Source organism: Balaenoptera acutorostrata, chromosome 2 (assembly GCF_949987535.1).
Source record: "Balaenoptera acutorostrata chromosome 2, mBalAcu1.1, whole genome shotgun sequence".
In the NCBI taxonomy this organism is placed as follows: domain Eukaryota; kingdom Metazoa; phylum Chordata; class Mammalia; order Artiodactyla; family Balaenopteridae; genus Balaenoptera; species Balaenoptera acutorostrata.
Window position 1 is genome coordinate 121,912,236 of NC_080065.1, and position 27,562 is coordinate 121,939,797.

The 27,562-nt window shown below is 43.6% G+C and overlaps 1 protein-coding gene across 5 annotated transcripts in view; it reads right to left on the reverse strand.

Moving 5' to 3' along the window:
• The window catches only part of TRPC7 (transient receptor potential cation channel subfamily C member 7), a 126,211-nt gene that overhangs the window by 68,844 nt on the left and 29,805 nt on the right, over positions 1 to 27,562 (reverse strand). For 3 of the 5 annotated variants that reach the window (XM_007172189.2, XM_057540737.1, XM_028163983.2), the window contains exon 2: positions 22,655 to 22,837. The exons of the other annotated variants lie outside the window; for them this stretch is intronic. In XM_007172189.2, coding sequence (XP_007172251.2) covers positions 22,655 to 22,837 — 183 coding nt within the window. The remainder of the gene's footprint in view (positions 1 to 22,654; positions 22,838 to 27,562) is intronic. 5 annotated transcript variants of the gene reach the window in all.

Consider the following 27,562-nt stretch of genomic DNA (forward strand, 5'->3'; position numbering starts at 1 on the left):
GACATAATGCGGAAAATATTTATATACTAAAAATAGTAATAACTATTATCATTATGAAGAATAGCTAATGTTTATTGATTATCTATTCTGTGTCAGGCTCTTTGCTTAACAATTGGTGTTATTTAACCCTCATATCAATTCCTTGAGATAGATATTGTTATATCCCTATTTTAAATATGGGAGTATGAGACACAGAGAAATTAAGTAACTTGCCTATAAACATGAAGGTGATATAGCAGGGTATGGACTTGAAGCCATTTTGAACTATTATCCTGTATTTCCACAAGGTAGATTTAAAATCAGGCAGACACACCAAAGCATGAGGAACCACAGTGATTTCTCCAAGCTTACAGAAGCCAGGGGACCTCCTGATTCAAGTTGTTGTTAGAACTCTCATCTCTCTGTGCTTCTGCCTGTGGGCCAGCCAGGGCCCAGTAGAGATAAAAATCAGGAATACACAGGGGAAAGGCTTGAAGCCAGTTTCCTCGACAACCTCATCTTCCTAAAAGGAGCGAGTCATCATGCTAAAGATGAAATCCTGGGCTCTCTCTCCTGCATACAGACAAGAGTGGCAACAACTGATTCAGCCGTGGCTCAACTGCCTGGTCAGCACTTTGCTAGGAACCAGGTTAATGTGGAGGTCACCTAAGCAACTGATTCAGCCGTGGCTCAACTGCCTGGTTAGCACTTTGCTAGGAACCAGGTTAATGTGGAGGTCACCTAAGCCCTGATTTACAGCCTTGAAACATACAGACTCCGGCCAAAAACCCGCTTTGCTAAAGGATCTTTTTAGGATCTCCAGCCTCTTGCCAAATCCCACCTGATGCTGACATTTTAGTAGGAAGAGCTGTAGTTTCAGATAATTTTTTGAGCCTGAGATCATGATAATATTCCCAAGTTGGATCCGTAACTCTTGTCCCTTAGGTGCAAGGTCGTAGAACATGCACAGGGTCTGGAGTCAGCCCACCTGGCTGCCAGTCTTGGCTTTACCACTGACTGTTGTTAAGGGACAGGGTAGCTTAAGTTTTCAGGCCTCAGTTTCTCCATTTATAAAATGACCATAAGCATGACTAACTCAAAGGAGCTTTCAAGGGTTCAGAAAATGCACTTCCAGTTTTTGGTTTATGGTTCAGTTTACAAGTGCCACAATACTGTTTTGTTTTTTTTGTTGTCGATATAATATTTCTGTAATAAAAGTCAGAAATGTAAATCATTTTTATCTTAAGCCCTGTCCAAAGAGTTATGTCATGCATTAAAATTTTTAGCCATTCAAAAGTATGTCACAGAGTATTCATCTATATATTTTTTATGATTCTTAAGTAGAGAAAGAAATTTGATTATCAATAACAGCAGAATTTTCTTACAAGAATAATTCTAACTCAAGTTCAAAGACTCCATCAACTAGGAGAACATACATCCAAAGGTATTGATATTGACACAGGAAATCAACATTTATATACTTAATTAAACAAAAGAAGACAAAGACCAGAAATGCTTTCTTGAACTATAAAACACAGCTTCCAGCCAATAAAAAATTGTAGTCCTAGGTTGATGGAGCTAGTGCTAAGTGGTAGGGTGAAGTAGTCATACATTTTTCCAGAAGATTTTCTCCAATTATGGAATGAAATATTAGATCACTTGCAGATGAAAGAATCAGAGGGAACTGTCTTGAGTTTACCTATAACTTTCTATTATGATTCCCAAATTTCCAGGTTTCTCTTGCAGAGTAATGTGCATATAACTCAGCAGTGATTTATTTGATACACTTTACTTTTTTTTTTTTTTTTATCACGGCCCCTAAACGAATTTTGTAAAAATTTCTCTCTCTTTCACTGTCTTTTTTTTTCTATTTTATTTATTTATTTATTTATTTATTTTTGGCTGTGTTGGGTCTTCGTATCTGTGCGAGGGCTTTCTCTAGTTGCGGCAAGCGGGGGCCACTCTTCATCGCGGTGAGCAGGCCTCTCACTATCGCGGCCTCTCTTGTTGCGGAGCGCAGGCTCCAGACGCGCAGGCTCAGTAATTGTGGCTCACGGGCCCAGTTACTCCGCGGCATGTGGGATCTTCCCAGACCAGGGTTTGAACCCGTGTCCCCTGCACTGGCAGGCAGATTCTCAACCACTGCGCCACCAGGGAAGCCCCCACTTTACTTTTTTATATCACACTTTACGTTTTACTCTTATGTAATTATTTTTAAATAACACTTAAAATTAATTTCTCTCCTACAAATATATTGTTGATGTATGTGTAACATGTATTTTGCCCATGTTTTCGTTTTACTTGATGTTTTTTTATTTCTATATAGTTTTAAATTTGAAACATGCTTAGGATTTTGTGTCACTTTTTTAAATTTAAAATTTTGAATTCTCAACACTTAAAGAATGTTAGTATTACCAGTATTTTGATGATAATGAGAAATGCTGAAATAATGGCATAACCATTGGTTCGAGAATTAGAAATAGCATGTTTGTGACCCAGATGTTCCAGATATTGGCAGCTGGTGAGCACAAACCTAGCCCCACTGGTAGGCATGCTTGCATCCATCCACCAGACAGATAGTAAGTGCCAGTTGATACTGTGCACCAAGCATTTTCAGCCACAGAGGACACAGCAGTGAGCAAGACGGTCAAGGCCTCTACCTTTGGGAAGCTTGTTAATTCCCAGATCTTGATGGTTCGTAGCCCTTTCAAGCTAGATGGCAGGGATTTTTTTTTATGATTGCCTCTTCCTATATATTTCTGCTTGATTCAAGTATCCTACACAAGTCACCTTACCCGTCACTAAACGTTTTCTGAACTGTTCCTCGGCGGCTGGTCCAGTGCACAGGCACAGCTGTTCCTGGGCCTCTGTAGCCCTGCTCTGGCTGCCGCGCCATCAGCTGTCTGATCTCCTGTTCTGCTTGCGCTGAAGCCTCCTGGCTGGTCCCTGCCTCTGAAGACTGTGTCCATCCTTCTGCTCTCTGCTCTGCTCTCAGGGGCTGGCTTTCTCCTGTAGTTCTGCCTCTGGGCCGGTGGGCTCCCGCCTGGTGGTGGGTGCTGAATTCCTCAGGACTTTGAATGTCTCCTTGGCAGATGGGGCATCTGCTTCCTTGGCAGAGATGACCACTTGCTCTCCATCATGCCTGTCTCCAGATCTCCATCTGTTTACCCTAGCAATGGCTGTCTCCTCTCATGCTCATCTTTTCTAGAGGGCAGCACCCCAACAGTCTCTGGAAGTGATGCCTAGGGTGAAGTAATACCTTCCATTGTCCCACAGTTTCTCCTTCTCAGGGTTCAGGCCTGCCTGATTCTGCTTCTGAGATCCTAAGTGGAGGATCACTTGTCATATTTCATTTTACCTCCATTTGGCTGTATGAGTTAGCCTCCCGAAAGCTGGATGGAGAGAGGTGTTAATCCTGAGCCAGTACTCTTAGCTCCCTACACACAGCTCATCTTGGCTTGTGGGGAGGCCAGGGACGATCTGAGGACCACTGTCTGCTGAGCCCAGAACCCCTGCTTATCCCTCACACTCAAGTCTTGGCCAGACTTCTCCTCTCTTCTAGGAATTTTTCTCTCAAACCTTCCTTAAAAATTAACCTTATTTCCTGCTCTTCCACCTTCTGGCACCAACCTGACCAACAAAGTCAAGTCCCGTGTAGACAGTGTTCAAGTGCTTTTCCATGTGGCTCTGGGCCCTGTGCAGACAATAGGGTGTGTCTGTTATGAGCACTCCTCCCCAACAACCACCGTAATTGTTCCCATCTAGAGCACACAGAGAACTTTTAAAGGGTGTCTCCTAATCCCGTATGTCACTACTGCTTCTTTCTGTCCTCTGATACTTTAAAGGACATTGGTACATAGACAAAAAGCCGGGCACATACCTTAGCTAGATAATTAGTAAATGCTGGTTTCTTTTCTCTTGGTGCCTGCTGTCACCCAAGGCTTCCAGCCTGAACATCCTCAGTTGGTCCTTTCACTTCTCTCGGAAATGTGGAAATCCATCACACCCCAAACACTGGGAAACATGCAGCGTTTATTTCTGGTGAAGGCACATTCTGGTCAGGCAGGTGACCGCTGGCTCTGTGTTCTTAGATGTCAAATGAGGGGTATGAATATTCAGCAACCAATGCAAAGGTCCCCTTGACAATGTGTTTGGTATTTGAAGAGACAGTCGTCTCCTTTGTCATTCAGGGGCTAGTGATATATATATGTATAGAAAATTTCTTGATAGGTTGAGTTAATTTTGGTCATACTTTGAATGCTGGTTTTTATCAACCTCTGGCAAATAAAATCTCTCTTTAAGCATGTTCATATTCTTTAGAAGTGGAAACTGAGTCTCATAAGTTATCGTGATATATTTAAGGTTACACCTATGTATACATAAATTTATGTTCATCCATCCGTCCGTCCATCTTTCCATCCATCCATCCATCCATCCAGAAAATACCTACTGAGCCAGATAGCAGAAACACAAAGTTTGCAAATAATGTCTCTCAGTATTGCTCTCATGACCCTCAAAGTCTACTTAGGGAAACAGACAGGTAAGCAGGCAAATTCAGTGTAGCTCAATCAGTGCCATAACAGGGGTTAGCCATGCATGCCATGATATAGCAGAGAAGAGGCACCCAGCCCAAGAGGGGATATGGAGGGATCGTGAGAAAAGGCTTCCTGGAGGAAAGATTCTCGAGCTGAGCCATGAAGGCTATAACCAGGCCACTGAGAGAGTCAGGAAGGGCATGTTGAAGAGAAGCAGTTGCAAAGAGTTTGGGCTCGGGAGTTAGATAGATCTTGATTTAAATCTCACCTCTGCCTCTGAGCTGAATCTGTTTCATCTGTAAATGGGGATGGCAGTACTGATGGTTTACACGGAATGAATGCATTCAAAACACTCCACATGGTGAAGGGGACAGATTAAGCACTTAATAAATTATTGTTGTTGTTATTATTAGTGATGCCTTGGAGCCTGGTGTGTCAGGAGAGGTGTAGGTATCTCAGGGTGAATGGACCATTGGGGAGTGATGGGAAATGGGAGCCCCTGAAGGGGTCTTGCCTCATGCTAAGATGGAAACTAGATATGACTTGGAAAAGCAGGTACCTGGGGAGCTAGAGAGAGTTGTAATAGACTTTCATTTTTAGATATACGGGCCAGATGCCCATAGCGTAGATTGTATGTGCACACACATTTGCCCCCACTTACGCCCCTGCTGTCCTCTCATTTACCAAAGAGCAAAACAATGTCATTTAAATTATATCATCAGACTGTCTCAAAAGGCTCCAGGGCCACCTGATTCATGAAACCTGCCTAGTAGACAATGATAATTTATTGCAATGTCCAGGATTCATTTTGCAACCTCTTTAAATGTTAATGATCAATAATGGGGAAAGTTCCTAGGCCAGTTGTGGGTTTAATTTAATTTACAAAGCCATCTGGAGCTATGTAGAATACTTTTTACATTTTTTCCATACCAAATTTGGATAGCTTCTAGTCACTATAATGTCAAATGTATAGCAAAGACACTACCCTAAGGTCTGAGAATCTAGAATGGAAGCCAGGTGACCTGGGTAAAAGGACAGGAAGGGACAGAGTGGTAAGCAGAGCGAAGACCTCTGTTTGGTCAGGGTGGTCAAGGAAGGCTTTGGTGTGTTTCAGGAAGAATGAGGCTGCCAGTGGGCTGGATCAAAATGGACAAAGAGGAGAGTGGCAGGATGTGAAGTAGGCAAGAACTAGATTATCAAAAGTCTGATAGACATGGGAAGAAATGTGATGTTTGTCTAAGCATAGTGGGCACTATTGGTCTGGCCTCTTGTCCAGATGAAGGAGGCTCAGTTCTTAGCAGAAATCCATCCTTCCTAGCCAGGTAATGTCTCTTCCTTGTTCTTGGGGCGATGGGGGAGGGGAGGTTACAGAATCCACCATCATTCTTGCACCCTCATCCTCAGGTCACTGAGTGTTGGACAAGCGCTCTCTCCTCGGTCCTCGCCTCTTCTCTGCCTTGATGCTCATCCTCTGCTCCTCTCCCTTCTCTGAGGAAGAAGCCTCTCTCCTAATCACAGCTGTGCTCTCACCTGTGTTCCTGATCTTCCCTATGGCTCCCTGACCATCTGAAGCCTGGCTCCTGAACCCTGCTGCACTGGATTTCTCAAAATATCTTCTGATTGTCAGATCTGCGAGTCTGTTCTGTGTCTTCCTTCCCTCTGACAGCTCTGTAGTCCAGGTGCAGCCTACCGCCTGCTGAATCATAAATGCCTTCTCCCTTGACCCCCTCTGTATCACTGGGTGTCTATATAACCTGCCTGGGAGAATCGAGCCTGTCTTGTTTTCTTGCCTGAAGGCTCATCACGGGAGAATGAGTGGCGTTTTGCCTTCTACCTCCAGAGGAGGTGGCCAGGAGGCCTCTAGTGAGCCAAATGGTCCTAGCTCAGAAGGAAATTCACAGTTTCTGGGGGCTTTAGGGATGGCTTTGAAGACCATATGCTGGCCTTTTTTTCGGAGCAAGACCCAGTGAAGGGGAAGGGCTAGAGAGGAGGAGGGTACCTGGTGGTGGAGAGATACTTCCTGAGACTAGGAGAGGGGAGTGGGCTTTGGGAGTTCTCTGTGGGGTGTAGGCATCAGATTCTACTTGAACTCTCTGCCCTGGAGGTAGAAGGACCCCCAAGAGGGGTAATTTCAGAGTGCTAGTATTGACAGTGGCCAAGAGGCTTTTTTAATGGAAGTTCAGGAGGTGGTCCCGGCACCAGTCGGACCTAGGGATCTTGCTTCACTGGCAGCTCCATGAGGGCCGGGATTCTTGTCTGTTGTTTTTATTATTATATTCCCAGCACCTGCTATGGTGTCTGGGATACAGCGCTCAAAACACAAACTGTTGAATGAGTAAGACGGAGGCACAGCTTGTGGACAGATGGAGGTGATCAGTGCGTCTTAGGGGTATCAGGTGTCCACAAAGAGAAGGGCACAGGCTAAGAGCCCTCTTTGGGTGTACAGGTGAGTCTTCAGGACTGTGAGATGACACAGAGGAGGATGCCCTAGACTGACTGAGGCAGGATTTCCTGGCAACCTGGGTGTAGGAGACACGGTTAGATTTGACATGATTTAGAAAAATTTAAAAATGGTAAGAGCCAACATTTATTGAGCATTTATGATGCACCAGACATTTTTTTAAGTGATTAATTTAATCCTCACAATAATCCTGTGACATAGATACGACGATTAACTTTCTTTTTTTTTTCAAATGAGGAAACTGAGGCATAGACAGGCTAAGTGACTTGTCTAAGATCACACAGCCAGGGTGTGAACCACCCAGGAACTCTCACTCCAGAGTTTCTTCTATACCAAGTAGCAGTTAAGATGTGAGATTTCTTACCCCTGAGAGTCATGAAGCAAATTCATACTGGTCATACTTGTTTCTTCACTAATTACATAACTTAATATTGTATATACATGTATAATACTATATGTAAAATTTTAGTAATATAATACAATAATTCTGACAGAACAGATTATGGTTAGAAATAGATGATTTGTTTTCTAGTAATAGAGTATAACAACTTGGAGTGAGCTGTACCTTGTCTGCCAACCAGGTACTGCGTAGCCAGCTCCCTAACTACTAGTACCTGCTGCAGATCAGAATAACTCCTGAAAGATAACGTTTGTAATGTGCTACTAGCCCACATTTATACGGTACTTACTATGTACTGAAACCTTATAAGGCAAGTATTATTACGCCTACTTTAGACATGAAGGAAAAGCAAGGTTAAGTGGTTTGCCAGGGTGACCCCAGGCTGTCTCCCTCCACAGCTCATGATTCTAACCACTGCGCCACACAGAATGTTTTTTTCCACATCATGTGGAAAGGTGTGTTTTTCAGTAGAAACATTCATTCTCTGATTATCTGGAAGGGAGTCAATTATTTCAGGAAGAAGTCTTTAACAACCACGTAAGGAACCTTTAGGGTATGTGTACACTGTTTACGAATATACAATTATAATAGAGCACTGCATATATGTATATGTATATGTAATGTATATGTCCCCCACCCTGTCGGTTTTCACTGGGCAGTGGTCTGTTACCAGCTAAGGATCTGTAACTAGTGCTAATGGATTTGGTTGTTGGAATTTTGTTTTTATAAATCCTCCCTAATGGGTCTTAATTTTACTAAATTCCAGCCTGATGGTCACTGAAAGCAGCTTCCAAATTAGCAAACATTAAAAAATTTCTTTTAAGGTTTAAGAGTGCTCCCCACTCTTCCCCTTTGGGGATCCCACTGGCAGCCTCCTAGGCAGAGAGAGCCGGTCTTAGCCCTGTCGGTCTCAGCACAGTGTGGTAGTTAAGAACAGAGGCTTTGGGACCAGGCATGTAAGTTGAAGTCCCTGCCTGCTTCTTACCAGCTGCCTAATTTTCAGTGACTTACTCTCCCTCTCTGGGCCTTGGTTCCTTCATCATTTAAATGGGGAAAACATGACTGAGGCTGCTATGAGTTTGCAGCATGCAAATGACGAGTGGGAATAGGACTGGCACTCAATGCGAGAGAGCTACTCTACGTGCCTTCTTTATGAGCATCTTCTCGGCTTGTCTTCTGGGTCCTGATTCATTTTTCCCTGTCCTCTGCCCAGTCCTTCCCCCCATCCATGTGGGCCCAAGGCTCTGAGGTACCCCGTCCTACTGCAAAGTCCTCCAAGCTCCTAAATAGCCTCCAATTTCATCCCTCACCTAAATGAAATCTCTGTTAGGGCAACTTAGAATCTGAGTAAAGCAATTTATCCTATGGTAGGGGTAGGCCAGACTCCCGCAGAAGCTTCTAAGTTGAACTTGTGCCCTGGGTTACAAAGTCCTGTTTTTTACCTCCAAAAGAGCAGTTACACAGGTTCCTTCCTTTCTTGGTCATAGCTACCACGTTACTTTATTTAGGCCCTCATCACCTCCCCCTGGACTCCTCTAAAAGCATCTTAGGTAGTCCCCATTCTCGTATACACCATCACACCTTGCTACCTACAGTCCTGACATACCATTGACTTGGCCACACATGTGTAAGAGGTTCTGTATTGCACAAGAGCCATACACGTCAACACAGAAAAGATCAAGGGTCCAGTATGGAAATGCTAAAGGATATTTGTGGTGTGGTGTAGTGAGTGGCTGTGGGCAGGGGGAATTCATAGGAAATGCTCATCTGCCTAGTGACCAGGGGAATGAATTTTAAAATTTGCATAGGATAGTATTTTACATCTCTTAAATTAGAGGAAAAAATCCTAATAATACTTCATGCTTGCAAAGCATTGATGAAAACAGTTTCGTTGTATAATACTGTTGACATTGAGAAATAGTATAGCCCTTTGGGAAAATAATTTTGCAGTGTGTTTCACAAATATTTATGTCCTTTGACCCGGTAGCCTCACTGTCAGAAATCCAATTTTAGGAAATAACAGAAAAGAAGGAAAGAAAGCGATATGTATGGAGATGATAGTAAAATATAAATAATAAAAAGTGAACGTATAGCTAGTGGGAAGCAGCCGCATAGCACAGGGAGATCAGCTCAGTGCTTTCTGACCACCTAGAGGGGTGGGATAGGGAGGGTGGGAGGGAGACACAAGAGGGAGGAGATATGGGGATATAGGTATATGTATAGCTGATTCACTTTGTTATAAAGCAGAAAGTAACACACCATTGTAAAGCAATTATACTCCAATAAAGACATTAAAAAAAAAAAGTGAATGTTTACCAGTAGAGAAGATATAAACAATGGTACATCAATGTTATGCTGACATAAACATGATAATTATAGGAAACTGTTTACTTTCTAATGCTTGGTAAATCCAACCACAAAATTATTTACCCTATAACTATGTATTATAAATACATGCCTACTATGGGAAAGAATGGGAAGAATGTTAAACAAATGAAGGCAACTGACATATGGGGCATATGAATGTAGTCTATTCCTTTCCTTTCAAATATTTTTCTTATTGTTAAAATGCTATTTGTACAATAAGTAAAATTATCAAGGTAAACTGCAAAGACAACTCAAGGATTCCCTTTCTGTTACGGAATGAAGGCGGAACACTTCAGCATGGCTTCTTCACAGCCCATCAGAGCTGGCCCTGCTTCCCCAGCAGGTCGTATTTCCTTCAAGCCCAGTCTCCTAAACAACCCCCCCCCGCCCCCCCCCGCTCATTTTTGTCCCCTTCACCCCAGCCTTTCTTCCCATGTGTCCTTACCCTGACCACCTCTGATTCTCCAAACATTATCACAGCTTTGTGCTTTGCCCCACTGTTTTCTCCATCTGGAATCCCCTTTTCTTTGGAGCTCTGACCCACCTTTCAAGGTCTGACTCAGAAGCTACCTATTCTGCCTCCCTGAGGGTTTCCCACATCATTTTTTGTCTAAATTAATCTTTCCTTTCCTTGTTAGACAAAGGGCTGGAGTCAGAAGTGTGTAGCCCTTTAGGATGTAAGCTTCTGATGGCAGGGGCTAGGTCTTTTATTTTATTTATTTATTAAAAAAAATTTTTTTTGTAGCAGGTTCTTATTAGTTATCCATTTTATACATATTAGTGTACATATGTCAATCCGAATCTCCCAATTCATCACACCTCCCTCCCGCCACTTTCCCCGCTTGGTGTCCATACGTTTGTTCTTTATATCTGTGTCTATTTCTGCCCTGCAAACTGGTTCATCTGTACCATTTTTCTAGGTGCCACATATATGCGTTAATATACGATATTTGTTTTTCTCTTTCTGACTTACTTCACTCTGTATGACAGTCTCTAGATGCATCCACGTCTCTACAAATGACCCAGTTTCATTCCTTTTTATGGCTGAGTAATATTCCATTGTATATATGTGCCACTTCTTCTAAGGGCTAGGTCTTTGAATATCTACAGATTTAGCTGATAATAGGTGTCACATGATTATTCCCTCCTTCAAGCTTGCAAGTCTGCCTGTTCAGGAAGAGCTAACACCTATCAGAGGGGAAGCAAGCAAAGCAGTCAGATGATGATATAGCCAATGGTTTTATTATGGAGTAATACATATAAAAAGATTAATTGATTTGTAATTTATTCAGGATGCAACTTGCTGGCCAAATTGCTACTGATTTTATTAATCAAACAATGGTATTTTGTATTTAAATGACCTTTCTTTTTATTTTTAAATAAAATAAGGCTATTAGTCATGATCTGAGTTTCCATGGACTCTGTGCCAGTAGTTGTAGGGCTTTAAGAACGAGACAAACAATGCCTAATGTCTAGTAGCTCATCATGGACTCATTTCCTATTTATCTCATTTTGTTTCTCAAGAGAACCCTGAGTTTCCTCAACAGCTTTTAGGAATGCATCTCACCTTGAACGTGGGATTTTGTTGTATTTGAGAAAAATGAAAACTGGAGGAAAACTCAGGTATGGTGCATTCATTCACTCAGTCATTCATTTATTCAGTAAATATTTTTGAGTATCTTCTGCTTGCCTGGGTCCGCTCTAGGCTAGGAATACACTGGTGAGCTGCCACCACAGAGCTTACTGTGTTGAGAGAAATAGACAGTAAACAAGTAAACAAATGACAAATGATATTTGCTACAGAAGAGGGCGCTGGGGTAGAGAGTGGCTGATGAGGGAGGGAGTCACAGGGCAGCACGTCTGCAGTGCTACTCAGTGGGGCTTCACTGAAACCACGCCTTAGCTTAGCTTCCCCTGCCTCGTCCTGCTTCTGCCCCTTCATTGCAGGCTTCTCACTCACTTGCACAAGGACCTTTGTCTCCAGCTCTGCTTCTGGAAGTGATGATCATTAGACTCAGAACTCCCTGGAGTCAGGGACTGTGCCTTTCTTGTTCACTTTTAGATGGAAGATTTAAGTGGGGGGCTGATGTGATCTGACTGTTTCAAAAAGTTCTCTGACTGTTGCTTGTGCGTGTTGGTGAGGAGGAGGGGAGGGTGAGGTCAGAGGCAGATGGATCTGTTGGAGGCTACTGTAGTAATCCAGGCAAGACAGGACTATGGCTTGGATTATATAAATTAAAGCATCTCTATTAAGCAAAGATTTTCATCCACAGTGATACTTACAAGACTCCCCTTCCATCAAGAAATTTGCAGGTGACCTTAGGCAGATGAATGTTAATAAAAGAATAATGCATTATGGTACATAATGGGAGGAATATATAAAAGATCAAATGCTCGTTAAGACTCTGAATCCATATATGAGCATTTAGTACAGAAATAATGAGATGGAAATGTGTAGTTGGTCTTTAGCTTAATTGCTGGAGTTAGTTACAGGTCCTTGGGCTGGGGGGACTATAATTTCTAAAATCTGTTTGACTCTGGGATAAAAGTGACAATTTGAAAATGACTCTTGTTCTTTCCACTTTGGGCTAGTAAATGCATTTGGTTTGCATCTGTTTCTTGGAGGCAGTGGCGATTTATGTTCCTTCCTTGAATGCTCCTCAAATTCCTCTCTTCTTGTTAGTCCCTAACTCAGAATGTAATAATAATCAGCCTCTGAATACCTTAACAAATGCAGCACATGATAGATATAAGGATAGGTAAGCTAAGGCTACACAGCTTAGGAAACATGATAACCGAGAAGAAGAAAAATGCTTTAAAGGATTATCCTTCCATGCAAATATTTATATATTCAAAGAGCTGAACAGAAGGCAGCAGAATAACCAAAAAGGCAGTAGTTGTTTTGTCTGGTTGTGCAGACTTTGAGGAAGTGAAATCTCTTTTGCAAATGTGCAGTAGTATTTGCTCTTTAGAGAAAATTGTGTCAGGTGATTCAACAGCAGGCCTGAGGAAGGGCAGAGAGGAGGCATCAGGCGTTCTGCTTTTCCCTCTTAAAGCTGAGCCAGAATGGGGGTGGGGGTGGGGCAGGTCAGCAACTCAGGCCAGTGAGTGGAGGAGCACTCCTGAGACCCACTGTGGACCACTCAGTGAGCTGAGCTCCCCTGTGGAGGACAGCGGCCCCATTGCCTCTCCCTGCCGTGCGGGGCCACCCTGGGGGCCACCTGCGGCTCTCCTCCATCCCTAAGACTGCCAGGCCAGAACCACTGTTACGGCATCTCTGCATAGTAAGGGCTCTTTTCCAGAGTTATAAACCCAAAAGGGACAGTAATGGAGGGCATGGAGATGATGGCCCCATACTCTCAGGCCAGCCTGGAACATCATCTGAATTCTGTTGTATGGATTTTTGATCATGAGGGGAATTACAGATGTTTGAAGTACATTAAAGCCTGTGGCTTCACATTTTACACCCATCTGTCTATTCATTTGCTCACCATGGAGACTGCACGTGATGTGTAGGGTGAGTACTATCTCTCTGTCTTCAGAGACCAAGATGAATGAGGAGAGGTCCCACCTGCCAGGAACTCAGTCTTTACAAAATTTAGAAGCATTAGAGAGCCTTTTAAAAACACAGTCCCTGGGCTCCCACCCAGGAGAATTGGATTAGAAGCTCTGTGGGTAGGGTACTGACTTTTTTTTTTTTTTTTTTTTTACAAAGCTCCCAAGTGGTTTCCTTTATGCAGCTAAGTATGAGAACTTAATTTGTTCTAGAGAGATACATTGAGTTTGATTTCCATCTAACGTTGGGTTTGGTCTAGACAGATGCAATGCATCCTTGGAGAACAAGGGGAACAGATGCAGTGCATCCTTGGGGAACAATCCCTGTCCTCAGTGGTTTACAGTTAAGGGGTTATAGCCTAGATCCTGAAAACTATCCCAGAGATTCTCAACAGGGAATGATTTTGTTTCCATGTCTTCCTGTGGAGACATTAGAGACCGTGTCTTGGAGACATTTTTGGTTGACAGAACTTGTGAGGAGGGTGGTGCTACTGACACCTAGTAGGTAGAGGCCAGGGATGTTGCTGAATATCCTCTAATGCACAGGACAGTGCCCACAGCAAAGAATGATCTGGCCCCAAATGTCAACAGTGCTGAGGTTGAAAAAGGCTGGTTTTGTCTTAAGGGTAGTTTCTGCTTGTGAAACCAACATGGCATATAGTTTCCATTAGCTAGCATTATGCACTAACTGTGTTCTAGCTACGTTATGTGTTAATAAACATTGATTATCATTTATTAGGTACTATTGTTTGTCCCCACTGTACAGATAAGAAAACTGAGCCCCAGAGATGAAATAACTTATCTAAAGCCACCTGTCTAGTAAATGAAGGACTTGGGATTTGCACATGTGTAGTCAGGTTTCTAGCCATAACAGTATGCTGCTGCCCAACAGGGTTTATTTTTCTTCTCCTGAGAGTTTTTCCAGGCAGAAACGGGGTACATACATACTTGCGTTAGTTCTTCTTAGGATTGTTGCTTGAGAAAAACAAGACTACTTTTCCTAGGCAAAAGATAGCCGCTCTGAGCCAAGAGATTAATGGACGTCGGTCATTTCTGTGCCAGCTGGGGCTACGAAAGTGCTGAGAGGACTCCCCAAAGAGGACACTGATTGATGCTTTCGATACCGATGGATTCCAGCAGCGTTTGGCAGCTCCTGGGCGTCCTGCAGCACAGTTTGGGGTAGTGCCTGACCAGCCAGACTGTGTTTGTGACAGCTCTGGTCTCCTTAACTCTGAGCATCTGTTGAAATGATGCCTCAGCAGGAAAACACAGTGGGAGAATGTCTGCTCAGAGCATGTGAGCGTCTGATTGGCCTCTCAGGCGTCCTCTAGAAAGCCCCAGTGTCCCCACATTCCCTTTGCTCGCTGGCCCTGTGCTCTCTGCAGACGGAGGAAATGAAACAGAACCCCAGTAGAGGTCAGCTGCCTTCTCTAGGTCACCACACTAGGGTGAGGGGTTGCAGCCAGTTGTGCATCTACTGCTGGGCCTCATTGTCTCTCTTAGCACAGATTTAGGCCAGGAGGCTTTTGAGGGTTGGAGTAGCATCTGCCTTATCCAAGGGGCTCCTGCAGGCCAGCAGATTCAGTAACTTGAGACAGGTTACTAAAGCCACATATTTAGTAAGTGGAGAACGTGAGCAGGCACACTCCTGGCCATGACACTATAAATTGCTACGCAACAGGTTCCGTTTTCTTCTTATGGGAGTTTTTCCAGGTAGAAAAATGGGCCAACTTATGTCATGACTGTAAAATGTGCACAAGATGGTGATTTTTGGAGGAAAGAACAAACGGACTTCTGCTGTTGTTAGAGGCCCTGGCCCACCTTTAGACAGGGTGGTGATGCCGGTGGAATGTTCCCCCCACACCCCTCCCCTCTAAGGTTGCCCCTCCCTCCTTCGTATTCTCCTCTGTGGGCACATTTTGTGCACTTTTGAGCTCCATCTCTATGAAAGAATCTTGAAGTTCACAGCAGGGAATTGAGGTTCATGGAGGGCACTGACCTGGTATGTTACCATTTTTTGTAGAGATTTCCCATTTTTGTTAAGAACACAGGCTGCTGCAAAGAATTTACAGTCTCTAGTATTGGCTGGGCTATTGGGTCTACTGTTCAGCTCTCTCTCCCATCTCCCACAGAATTTTTCCCAAACCTTTTAAAAATATTTTTTTTCAGGGTGCCTTCTACCTCAGAGGGTGATTCTGCTTCCTATTTATAGAGACATTGATGCTTTTAATATGAATTTCCTCAACTTTTTTTCCTGTTGGCGGTCATTAGTGCTATTCACTAAATAGCTCCATTTTTTTTTTTCTCCTTTCAAACACATGGCAGGATTATTCAGCACTTCCTGGCCCCTTTTGTGGTGGGGTGGGTGATGTGACTAATTGTTGACAGTGAGTTGTAAGCAGAAACAATGTGTCACTTCCAGGTGAAAGCATTTAATTGCTGATGTGAGACTCTCCAGGGCTGGATTTCCCCTTGGCAGGGTGGAAACATTTGAGATGGTGGCATTTCTATCAGCCTGGGTTCCTGAGTGAATTCCTCTGAATTCTGTTGCAAGATGGAAATAGGATGAGCAATAAATAAACCTTTTTTTTGTTGTTGTTAAAAGCCAATACAGCTTTGGTTTTGCTTGTTAACGCAGCATAACTTCACCTGCCTTGATTAATAGTCTGTCCCTTTTGCTCAACAATTACACTGCATCCATACCCACCCTTTTTGCCTTTCAGCCTTTCTCAAAGGCTTTCTATGCTGAGAAAACCACCCCTGATTAAACTCCTCCGATGGCTTCCTATTGTTCCTTAAAAAAGAACAAAAACAGAATCCTTTAGCGTGGTCCACAGCCTCTGGGTCCTGCGTGGTCTGGTTCCTGTATGCTTCTTTAGACTCATCCCACACCCCACTCTTCCTCAAGCCTTCTGACTCTGCCACATTCACATTCTTTCAGTTCCTCTTATAGGCTATATTTCTTCTCACCACAGGGCCTTTGTACAGCTTTGAACATGTTTTTTCCTGCCAGAAATGTCCTCCCCACCTCTGGTAAACTTTTCTCAGAGCAAACATGAGTTCTTCCGAGAAGCCTTTATTGACCTTCCCAGTTAGGTCATATCTGCCTTTAGAAGTTGTAATACCATGTCTTTCTGTTTCATAACACTGACTTCAGTTGGAACATTACAATGTATTGGTGTGATGTTCTGATGAATATCCGTCTTCCCCACCATGGTTCATATCACGTCATTTTTTTTTTTTTTTTTAAATTTATTTATTTAATTAATTCATTTATTTTTATTTTTGGCTGTGCTGGGTCTTCGGTTCGTGCGAGGGCTTTCTCTAGTTGCGGCAAGTGGGGGCCACTCCTCATCGCGGTGCGCGGGCCATTCACTATCGCGGCCCCTCCCGCCGCGGGGCACAGGCTCCAGACGCGCAGGCTCAGCAGCTGTGGCCCACGGGCCCAGCCGCTCCGCGGCATGTGGGATCCTCCCAGACCAGGGCCCGAACCCGTGTCCCCTGCACTAGCAGGCAGACTCCCAACCACTGCGCCACCAGGGAAGCCCGTATCACGTCATTTTTATTCACTGCCACATCCCCAGTGATTAGCACAGCATACTTTTCAGTCACTGAGAGAAAGCTTGTTAAATGCATGAATGAGGGTATACAGTCATACTGTCCAGTTTAGTAACCACTGGCCACACGTGCCTATTGAAATTTTAATTAATTAAAAAAATTAAGAATTCAGTTTCATAATTACATTAACCGCGTTTCAAGTGCTAATTAACCATATGAGGCTAGTGGCTACCATATTAGACGGTAGAAAACAGAACATTTCCATCATCATAGAAAATTCTGTTGGATGGTGCTGGCAGGATAAAGTCCAAGTTCCTTGCGCATGGCATATGATCCCCTCAAGGGTCTGCTGCTGACAAACTTTCCAGTTTGTTTCTTTCCCACAATAGTACAGCCTCAGCCACATGCCCCTCTAAACATGTTCCTTTCATAAACGTGCCACTCTTCCTAAGATATCTGTGGCTTTTTAACTTTAACCTCTCTCTACCTAAATTGCCATCCCTTCCAGAACCTCTCATCCTTTAAGCCCCACCTCAAGCATTTCCACTTCTGGGAAGCATTTCGAATTTCCTGAGGTCTAGACTGAGCTGGTCAGTGCTTCCTCTGACCCGCATGCTGTCCCCTTCCCATTCCTGTTTGCCTTGCTCAGACAGGATTGTGACCCTTTGTTCACACATCTCTCTCCAGTGCTACATGAACCCCGCTCAAGGACAAGGCCTGGGTCTTCTCAGTCTCTCCAGTGCTGAACACGGAGCTGGTGATGTAGTAGACATCAGTGAATGTTAGTTAAATGATGAGTCAGCCAGTGAATGAAAATCACAGGGGATATTATTTCCTTAGTACAGCAGTGTGAAGAAAAAGGGAACTGTGTTACTAAGTAGGGCTAGTGAGGGTTCCGCCTGCATTCTTCCCCCTCCCATGGTCCTGTCCCAGGTCTTTATTTCATGTGATACTAGCTTTCTGGTCCAGGAATCACCCAGGAGCTTGGCAGAGTCAGGAAAGGGCACCTCTGAAATTCTGGGATCTGGAAGGCTCTGCTGAGTGGCGCTGCTTCTTGAGGTGAGTGGGTGGGTCTCATCAGCTGGAAGGAAAGATAGCTGGTACCATGATTGCATCCTCCAAATCAAGCCACATGTCAAGACGCTAGAACTGGGGGCCACCTGGGGTCTGAAAGAGGCAACTGCTATGAACTCTACTTTGCTCAGCTAGCGAAGTGCAGAGGCTGTTGCTGCTGTGGTCAGAGCCTGTCTGTCCGCACCGTACCCACCACACTGATGGCTCTCTGAGGGCAAGACTGTGTCTTACTTTCCTCAGGATCCCCCGCAGGCTGATCAGTGACTGTAGGGCTTACAGGCCGTGGCTAAAACAACTTGTCAGATTAAACTAACCACCCTTATTGGTGATATTGCCTAATAATAGACATGCTTTTTGCAATGACAGTGATATAATTTTGGACAAAATATTCATGTGTTCCCATGTTTTTTGGTAGCAAACCTTAGCTTAATTATGTCCAGAGGGGCCTCCATCTCCTCTACAGGTGGAGTTAAGGCTTCTATTGTAGAAAATAGGACCTTCCGGGTCTCCTGTCTCACTCTCCTTTGGCGCTTTGAACCTGGAGGACACACGCCCACAAAGCTCTTTCAGTGAATGGAGATGCACCTGATCCTCATTAAGGCAGACCTGAAGTCAGGAAGGAGGAAGAGATGACACAGGGGAAAGAAAGGGAGATAGCTTCCCCGTAAGCCTAGAAATGAAGAAGCGATAAAGAGGAGAGAGAGGAAGGGATGAGAGTGAAGGACCCTGATGTGGGTCTTCAGTTAGACAAGCTGAAAAGAGCACTAAGCATCTTGTCTCTGTAACCAGTCACTCAGCAACGACCGTGTGCCAGACACTGATCTTTCTTTACGGGTGCAGACTGGGCCAGCTGCACCTGAATGAATCACAGACTGGTTAGGTCTTCCCAGTTGGTGTGACTCAGAGTCCCCAAGCATTTATTTAGAGTTGATGTGCAGGGGGAGGGGAGAGTCTTTAAGAAGGATATTTATGCATGTTCCCTGGAGACAGAGCTGGAAACGGAGGAGTCGGCAAGATGTCTGTCACTCAGGCTGGCCCTGGGGGAGAAGACCAAGGCCTGTATATATATTGGGGCTGTAGGCCAAAGCTGGAGGGATTGTTTTCTTTATCTGTGAAGCAAAAGTAGAGTTGCTTCTGGGCTTAACTGTGACTCAGTATGGGGAAGAAGCCTCCTTGCTTCTTCAAGAGGCATGCTTGGCTTCTGAAGGGACTGTGGCCTGTAAAGGCTGGGGGGACTGAGATGGATAACAGAAATGTCTTAAGTAATGTGAACACTGACTCTAAGCCAGTGCAATGTGTTTAGTAACACTGCCTCATTTATACCCACAGGCTGGTGAGGCCTGGGGCTATTTGAGGCACACGTGCTTTATTCCATTTGATTCTTATAACAATTCAATGAAGTAGGCATTATTAACCAGACTTTATAGATGAGGGAAGTGAGACACAGAGAGGCTAAGTGACTTGCTTAAGTGACCCCATTAATAAGTGGTTGGACCGTGATTAACCTCTAAGGGTACCTTCTTAGCCACTTCTCCAACACTGCCCTCCAAACGCGGTGGGAAGGCTGAGTCACCCTATTAAGGCAGAAGTCCTGGAGAGCAGCCGTATCCTCACAAGGCCTTTTGGTCTTTGCGGGAGGAGTTTTAGGCTATAGGGATGATGTCCTTACCCAGGGGGACATTTCCATCATTCTCTGGGAAGATAACAAAGGACAAGCTAGGGAATGTCTCTGGGGATAAAAGGACCCCTCTAGTCCCAAGGAAGGGGGAGCATAGCATCACTCAGTGACAGTGCTGATGCTTCCCTGTGGAGCTGTAGAGACCTTTTCAGTTTCCAAAGCATTTCCTGTCATACCAGTTCATTTGAAAGTTCACAGAAACCCTGTGAAGCAAAAGCGGATATGCCTATTTTTCAGAAGGGGAATGAGGCCCAGAGATCTTCAAAGACTTATCCAAGACCATCTGGTCATTAAATGTAAGAATCATGCTAGAAATCTCCTGACACCCTCTTCATCATTCCTTCCTCTTTACCAGGTGGTCCCTTGTGCCATGGTGGGGTAATTGTCTTTATGTAACGGAGGCTGACATTATGGCTGTGGCAGCCAGAGGACCAGACATGAGGGTGATGCCCGAAGAGAGGCAAACATTCAAATGAAGGACATGATCTGGGGTGCAGTACCAGCCACAGAGTGGCACCCATTTCACTCAGATCTATGCATTTCAGAAATATAAAGGCTGATTCTATATTAGAGTTTCCCAAATACTGTTACATGGAAAACTAGTTTTACCAGATGCTCCATGAGAAAGGGAGTTCTGTGGTCAAGTTATACACATTGTACCCTTCTTCTTTTAGGGTAGCAATGCATGATCAAGGTTCTATAATGTCTTTAAGCAAAGAAGTCTTTTTGACTCTGCTTGACTCAAGGTCTCTAAATTTATTTGAACACAAAAACTTTTTTTAAGGTCACCTATTAGCAGCTCATGGAACTGCCAAGAGCAACTAGTTTGTTTTAATCACTGAATTAATGGTTTGATTTGATATGTGGCAGAGCCTTAGGAATTTTTTTATGGTTTTATATTCCAGCCTTACGACACATATATATGTCAGTTGTAAATAAGCCTTGGTGCTAGTAGTTTCATAATTCAGAGACCCAGGGTTAGATTGTGCCCATGCAAGCATTCTAAAGTTCATAAATTAAAAATGAAATCTCATTATAATATCAATAAGATTTTAAAATGTTATGTATTTTCGCTGGTAATTCACGATAGAATAAATGTCAAGGAAAACTATGAGTCTGTCTGCTCTCGAATGATGGCATATGTGGTTTGAGAGAATTTACCTATTGGAGATTTTGAAATGAGCAAGGCTGACATTTTATGCAGGTCATTTATCATCTTCCTACCTATAGATTGCAGCAGACACTTGACATTCATGATGAGTATTTCTTGAGACCTTTATGATTCTCCTAATTAGCAAATACCACTAGAGTAAATAATTTCCCTCACAAAACCTTTTTATTCTGACCAAAACTGTCATGTTCATAGAGTGTTTTCACTTTTCCTTCTCATTCATCACCAGGGCTGTTTTGTACTTGGTAGTTGACAATGAGAAGGAACATACATATAGGCTCTGAAGTGGTAGCCAGACTCTGGACTTGCTCAGTGATTTACCCTCAGTGACTGTGTTGCTAAGTTGGATTTGTGTTTCCGAAAAACGGTGAATGCTTGCATTTTCATGGGCTGTTGGAATTGCTTGTGAATAGCCAAAACTGTGAATGTAAATCTGCAAACATCATCTTTTCTTTGGGGTGTCAAATACATCTTCACCTTTCACCCTGTGTTGGGAAGCAGGAGAATACTGTGGCTTGGGGAAGGAAGGAAATGCTAGAAACTCAGGCTTGTTACCATTCATTACCAAGCAGTCTCTTCCGCAGGGTTTCTTTGAACCCCAAGACCATGGATATCTCAGCACCTTTAGAAAGGGATTGCTGTGCTTTGCTGAAGCGTCTCAGTGAGCTCTTGAGATAAGCTAAAAAGTGAGTTTCCCTACGCTAAGTAAATAGGATTGTACATACTTGAAACTGCAGCCTGACTCCTCCCCTCCTGTAATTCTATGCTTTTGAATATTAATCTAAGGCCACCTTTCCCATGATTTATCAATTTTATCTTCAGGACTCAGAGTCTTTGAAAAAAGCTATTTTTCCTAGAAGTTTTGATTATTATTAAAATTAAAAGGACAAGAAGATTTTTATCAAACTTGGAAGCTCTCTCTAGATGAATACCACAGATATATGTGGTTTGTTGAAGGATGGTTCATCCCACACAAATTAAGATAATCAGACAAGAGGAGAAATGCCAAGAGGCCAATTTGGGGGCATTGGAAGTCCCCCCAGTAGTCACCCTGTAAAAGAGCTGGAAAAACAAAACAAACCCTTAAAGACTGCTCAGCCGTCTTGCTTATGTGGAAAGCACATTGGTGTTTAAGCATATGGATCTTTGGAGCCCTGCAGTTTTCATCAGGATGAATGATGTCATCTAACATAAGAGCAGATTCTAAAGAATCCAGAGTATATCCAAAGTGGAACCATAATTGAATTTTGCTCCTTAGGGACTCAATCTGACCAGCCACTGTGGGTGTGAGGGCTACTGGGTGCTGGTGGCCATTAAAGACACCTTGAGGTTGATTGAGGAGGTGGGACTTACTCTTTTGAAAGTCTAGTCATGCTTCCTATTAAAGGTTTTCATAAGCCTTGCGAGTGAAATTCCTCTGAGCCTCCCAGAACCATGGATCCCACAAATCCTCTACAGTAAGACATTTTCTACACAAGTCCCCAGGCACACAGGGAAAGCTCAATAAATGCTGTTCACAGAGCTGAGTGATATGTTTTTCATGAAAACTTGGGAATTGGCCTGCTAGCTGATGGGAGCATTCACTGTAATCTTGTCCTTGCCTAGTGGCTTGGAGGTTGAAAATCTGCTCTTTTGTTCTCCAGGCTTGAAGCCTGTTCATGGAGTAACTGTCATGATTCATCTCTCTCTCCTGGTGGGCTGGGGGTGAAGGAAGGAGCTCTGAGCAGTCTTGCAAGTCTGGAAGTTCCCTGTCTAGAGGCAAGTCGGGTAATCAGTGTTGTCACCGTCCTCTTGTGGGAACAGAAAATAAGCATGAACACAAAGGTAGGCCAGCAGCCCTGGAGTTGGGAAGGCCGGGAGCAGTGGGGAAGCTTACCTTCTTGACTTCATATTTAATGGCGAGTTTGATCCGGCTCAGACTTGGACGGTGGTGGTCGGACCAGACTTGGAAGTTCACATCACCATTTAAAATCGCTTCCACCTCTTCTGTGTCTCGGCATAGGTCCAGCACGCCCACCACAAAATCCTTGCATTGCATAGATAACTTCCTGTAATCGTTCTAACAGAATAAAGAGAAATCAGGGGTGTGTCACACTGAGCCCCACAGATGGGTTTGCCTAGCATAGCAGTGTCGATCAGCAAAACTGTCCACCAAGCGTGAGCTTATAGAGTGCGTTGGAACCAGAGGATATGCTGGATCCAGAAGGCAGGGCAACTTCTCTTGACACAACAATCTAGAGGGCATCTTCTCTAAGCCAAGATTCGTCAAGGTGTGCTCCTCAGCCACCTGTATCAGAGTTACCTTGGGCGCATGCTATAACTATGATTCCCAGGCCCTGTTGCAGACTTACTGACTCAGAATTCCTGGGGATGAGGCCCAGGAATCTGTCTTTTAACCTCGTTCTCTAAGTAATACTGATGCCTACCAAAGCCCACCCTGAGCTCTTTGAAAGCAGCAGTTCTCCTTGCCTAATTTTGAGCCAAATCTGAGGGAGGAGCTATAAGGAAATGCACTTTTAAGGCTGATAGAAATATCACTTAACTCATTTACCACCAATCTGTAATGGCAACTGCTCTACGCAGGAAGTTTACTGGAAAGATATGGCTGATATGCTAAATTTGGGGAAAAAATGTACACAGGTGTGCTTTCTTTTAACGTGCTGGAAAATCTGCTTGTAAATTATAAATTTAAAAATCAAATGTAATTTAAATCTAACAGAATCCTTTCTTACCACAGATCCTTTTGTACAGCAAATCATGACACCTTAAATTACTTGCCTGTTGAATAATCATTTTCAGACCTTGACCTCTTTTTTGTTTTGTTTTGTTTTTTTTAGTGAGTTGCCTCTGGGTTTCTCTCGTCTCCTCCCTAGGCATACGTTTCTAAATTATCTTTCAGAGGCTGACTGCCTTTCCTAGTGACATGCCAACTTCTCTCTCCCCTAAAACACACTGCTTCAATTCCAGATAATGATCCAAAATGTTGGACAAAAGAATGTTTCATGTCACCTTCAAACCACTACGCCCCAAAAATATTTTCCCCTAAAGGCTTCCTTATTGGTTTCTTAGTTGAAACAAGTCTATTCAGAAGCAACACAAGAACCAAATGTCACTTTCAGTGTTAATCAATGTCAAAAGCCCTGAGAGTGGTAAATAGGAGTGCAGTTTTGCTTTTCCAGATCCTGGATTCCTCAGCAAATAGATGGGAGGCTGGCAAACTGCAGAAGCTCAACAATTTTTCTAAATTAATGATTTGTTTCTCCTTGCAGCACTGCTGCTTCAAAATGTCCCTTTGCGTTAGAGAAAGAAGTAAGTGTTGATAAGTGTTTGTTTGCTAAGAGAAGGGAAAGGGTCAAGAAAATGTTTTCAGACAAGAGTGGCTACCCTTCATTTCTATACAGAATTTAGGGATAAGCAGGGTGCTTTGGACATGCTGGGTAGAAAAATGACGCTCAGCTCAGGCAGACTGTCATGGGCAAGTCAGACTGTGCTGTCCCAGAGCCTCTGCGCATTTCTGGGTTCAGTGCAGTTCAGAATAGAAGGTACCACTTCATTAGAGACTTTCACTTCCCTGGGCTCTTTCAGCTAGCCGGGCCATAAAAAAGGGAGACACACCAGAGCAGCCAAAACAGCTGGTTTGCTTTTTGCCTTCTGTATTAGACCCTCAGTCTGGAAGGCAACATGCCTGGTGTCTGCAGATGGCTGGAGGAGGCAGGCCGGGGCCTGCCAGGAAGACAGAGATGATATGGACATGGGTATGGATAGATGCAGACGGGAGGGTCATGCCAGGCCCAGGCCTCCCAGAGAGAGCCATGGGCGCACATCTCTGCGGAGTTGTGATGATTAGGAGAAATGGGTCAACCCTGAGCTCAGCGAGCCTTTCAGCCACGCTCCTCAACTTTAGTTGGAAAGATGAGACATATACCTAAGACTTCACAGGTGCCCTTTTGCAAATAATTCCATATTCCTGCACACTGAAGTCTGCCAGGCCCAGTGGGTGACAGCTGTTCTACCTCCATCGTCTTACTTAATGCTTATTAAAACCTCATGTTAGAAGGGCTGTCAGCATTTCCAGCTCACAAGCGAGAAAACTGAGACTCGGAGAGATAAACTGACAGGCTGAATCCACTTTTCCTTATATTGGTCACTTACTCATCTCTGGTTACTCTCTTACCTTCCTTGAAGATTTTAGCTTCTGTCTTACTGTCGCTCTCCCAACATTAACTGCTGTTGTTATTGGTGGTTTCAGTATCCAAGAAGATGTCCCTTCCATTACCCTGCCCTCTCATTTCCTTGACACCATCTTTTCCAGTGACCTTATCCTCAACTCCAACTCAACCATTCATTCTCTTAGTTATTCCCAGTAACTGCAGCTCCTCCACGACCCTAACTTTAGGTCTCCCTCTCTCTGACCACTACCTCCTATATGTCCAGCTTTCTTCACCTGGGACCCCAATTCTAGCAGTCCTTTGATTCCACCAAACCTACAAGCCATTGACCACACCACCTTTTCACTGGTTTTCGTCCCCCTCAGGCCCCTGTCTCCCTCCTCGCAGAGCTTCTCTTTTATGGGTAGTCTTTATCATCATCCTTGCACACATCAACTCTCTTACCCTCCTCTTATTTTGTCCTCCTCACTGGATGAAAGCCTGACCTTGGTTGCGTCTAGCTCTCCACTACCCTGCTCCCGCCTCTGCACAGTTAACGCGGCTGGAGAGCACACACCTGCACTGAGCAGGCGTGCTGTAAACTCACTACCTCCAACCTCAAGCAGTCCGCGGTGCTCCTGGGCTATTTACCCTCCTCCCTGTCCCAAACAAGCATTTCATACCTCTCTAGTCTCAGTTTTCTAACACTTCATCCCCCTCCTAGTTTCCTATTTTACTTGGAAAATAGTGCTCATCGGAAGAGAAGCTTCACATGGTCGCACCATCCACATGGTCTGCTTTCATCTGTGCTCATGGACTCTTTTCCCTCTTCTTACTCTTCCTGCTCTATCTAAGGCCAGCTCCTCCACTTGTGTCTTGGATATCAGTCCCTTACGCCACTCAAGGACATGGCTTCTGCGCTCTTCCTTTCTCTCCCCTGCACTGTTAATTTCTCCCTTTCTCTGTTGGCTTAGTATACAAACATGTTTCTATTGTCTTGTCTTAAGAAGGAACTCCTCTTGACTCCACTTCCCTCTCCAATTACTACTCTAGCTTTCTGTTCCATTTTATAGAAAAACTCCTCATTAGACTTGTTTACACTCATAGTTGACAGTTGTCCTCCTTACACTCTTTCTTATTCCATTCAGTAAGGCTTTCACACTCTACCCATTGCCTCCACTGAGACTGTCCTTTCAAGGTCACAAGTGACTTTCATATGCTAAATCCAGTGGTTGCTTCTCAGTCCTCATCTTACATGACCTGTTAGGTGCTTTGACATAGCTGATCACTTCCTCCTCCTTGATACACATTCTTCACTTGGCTTCTAGCATAACATACTTTTCTGTGGTTTTTCTTCCTGAATGAGTACTTTTGCGTCTTTGTTGATTAATTCTCGTGTCCCTGATGTCTTAGTTTTAGAATGCCCCAAAGATGTGCCCAGTCTGTTGAATTCTCCTGTCTGTTTACACTCATTGCCTTAGTGATCCTATCTAAGATCATTAGATACCATCCATATGCTGATGACTTCAAATTTTATGTCTTTAGCTCAGCCCTCTCTCCTGAACTTGAGTCAAATATATCCAATTGCCATCTTGGTATTTCCACTTAGATGCCAAATAGGCATTTCAAACTTAATGAAACTAACTCTGGACCTGGTCTTCTCCACCTTGTTAGTATTCCCCAACTTTTCAGTTGTCCAGGACAAAAAATCTTGGATTTATACTTGATTCTTCTCTTCCTCTCAAAACCGACATATAATTTAGTAGCAGATCCTACCAGCTCTACCTTCTAAAAAAAAAAAAAAAAAAAAAAAAAAAAAATATATATATATATATATATATATATATATATATATATATATATATATATATAAAAGATCTGACCTCTTTTCACCAATTCTACTATTTCTACCTTGGTCTAAGCCATCATCATCTCTTGCTTGGACTAACCAAGAGACTCTTTACTGGCCTCCCTGATTCTATGATTCTATCCTGGTCTTCCATAGTCTATTCTCCATACATCAGTCAGACATTTAGGGAAAGTAGTCAGGTCATGGCACTGGTCTGCTCAAACCCTCCAGTGGCTCCCCATCCACTCAGAGTAAAAGTGGAGTCATCATACTGTCCTATAAGGACATACATTATCTAGCCTCTCCATTCTCTCGCTGATTTCATTTCCTGTGGTTTTCTCCCTCCCTCAGTCCACTCCAGCCACTCTGACCCCCCTGCTATTCTTCAAACACACTTGGCATGGACTAGACCTTTGTACTAGTTATTCTCTTTACTTGGAATGCTCTTTCCCCAGGTATCTACATGAACAACTTTTTTAACTCCTTTAAGTCTTTGCTCAAATGTCACTTTCTCAGAAGCCTTCCTTGACTGTCTTTAAAAATTGTAACCCTTCTCCATTTGCAATCACCCTTTCCTGCTTTTTTTTTCTTCATAGTACTTATGACTTTATGACATCTATACATGTTATTTATTATAATTATTGTCCATATCTTTCACTAGAAAGCTTCTCGAGGGCAGGAATCTTTGCTGTTTTGTTCACAAATATATCATTAGAGCCTAGAATATTTCCTGGAACATGATAGGCACTCAGTAAATGCTTGTTGAATCTATTGGAGCAGTGTACTC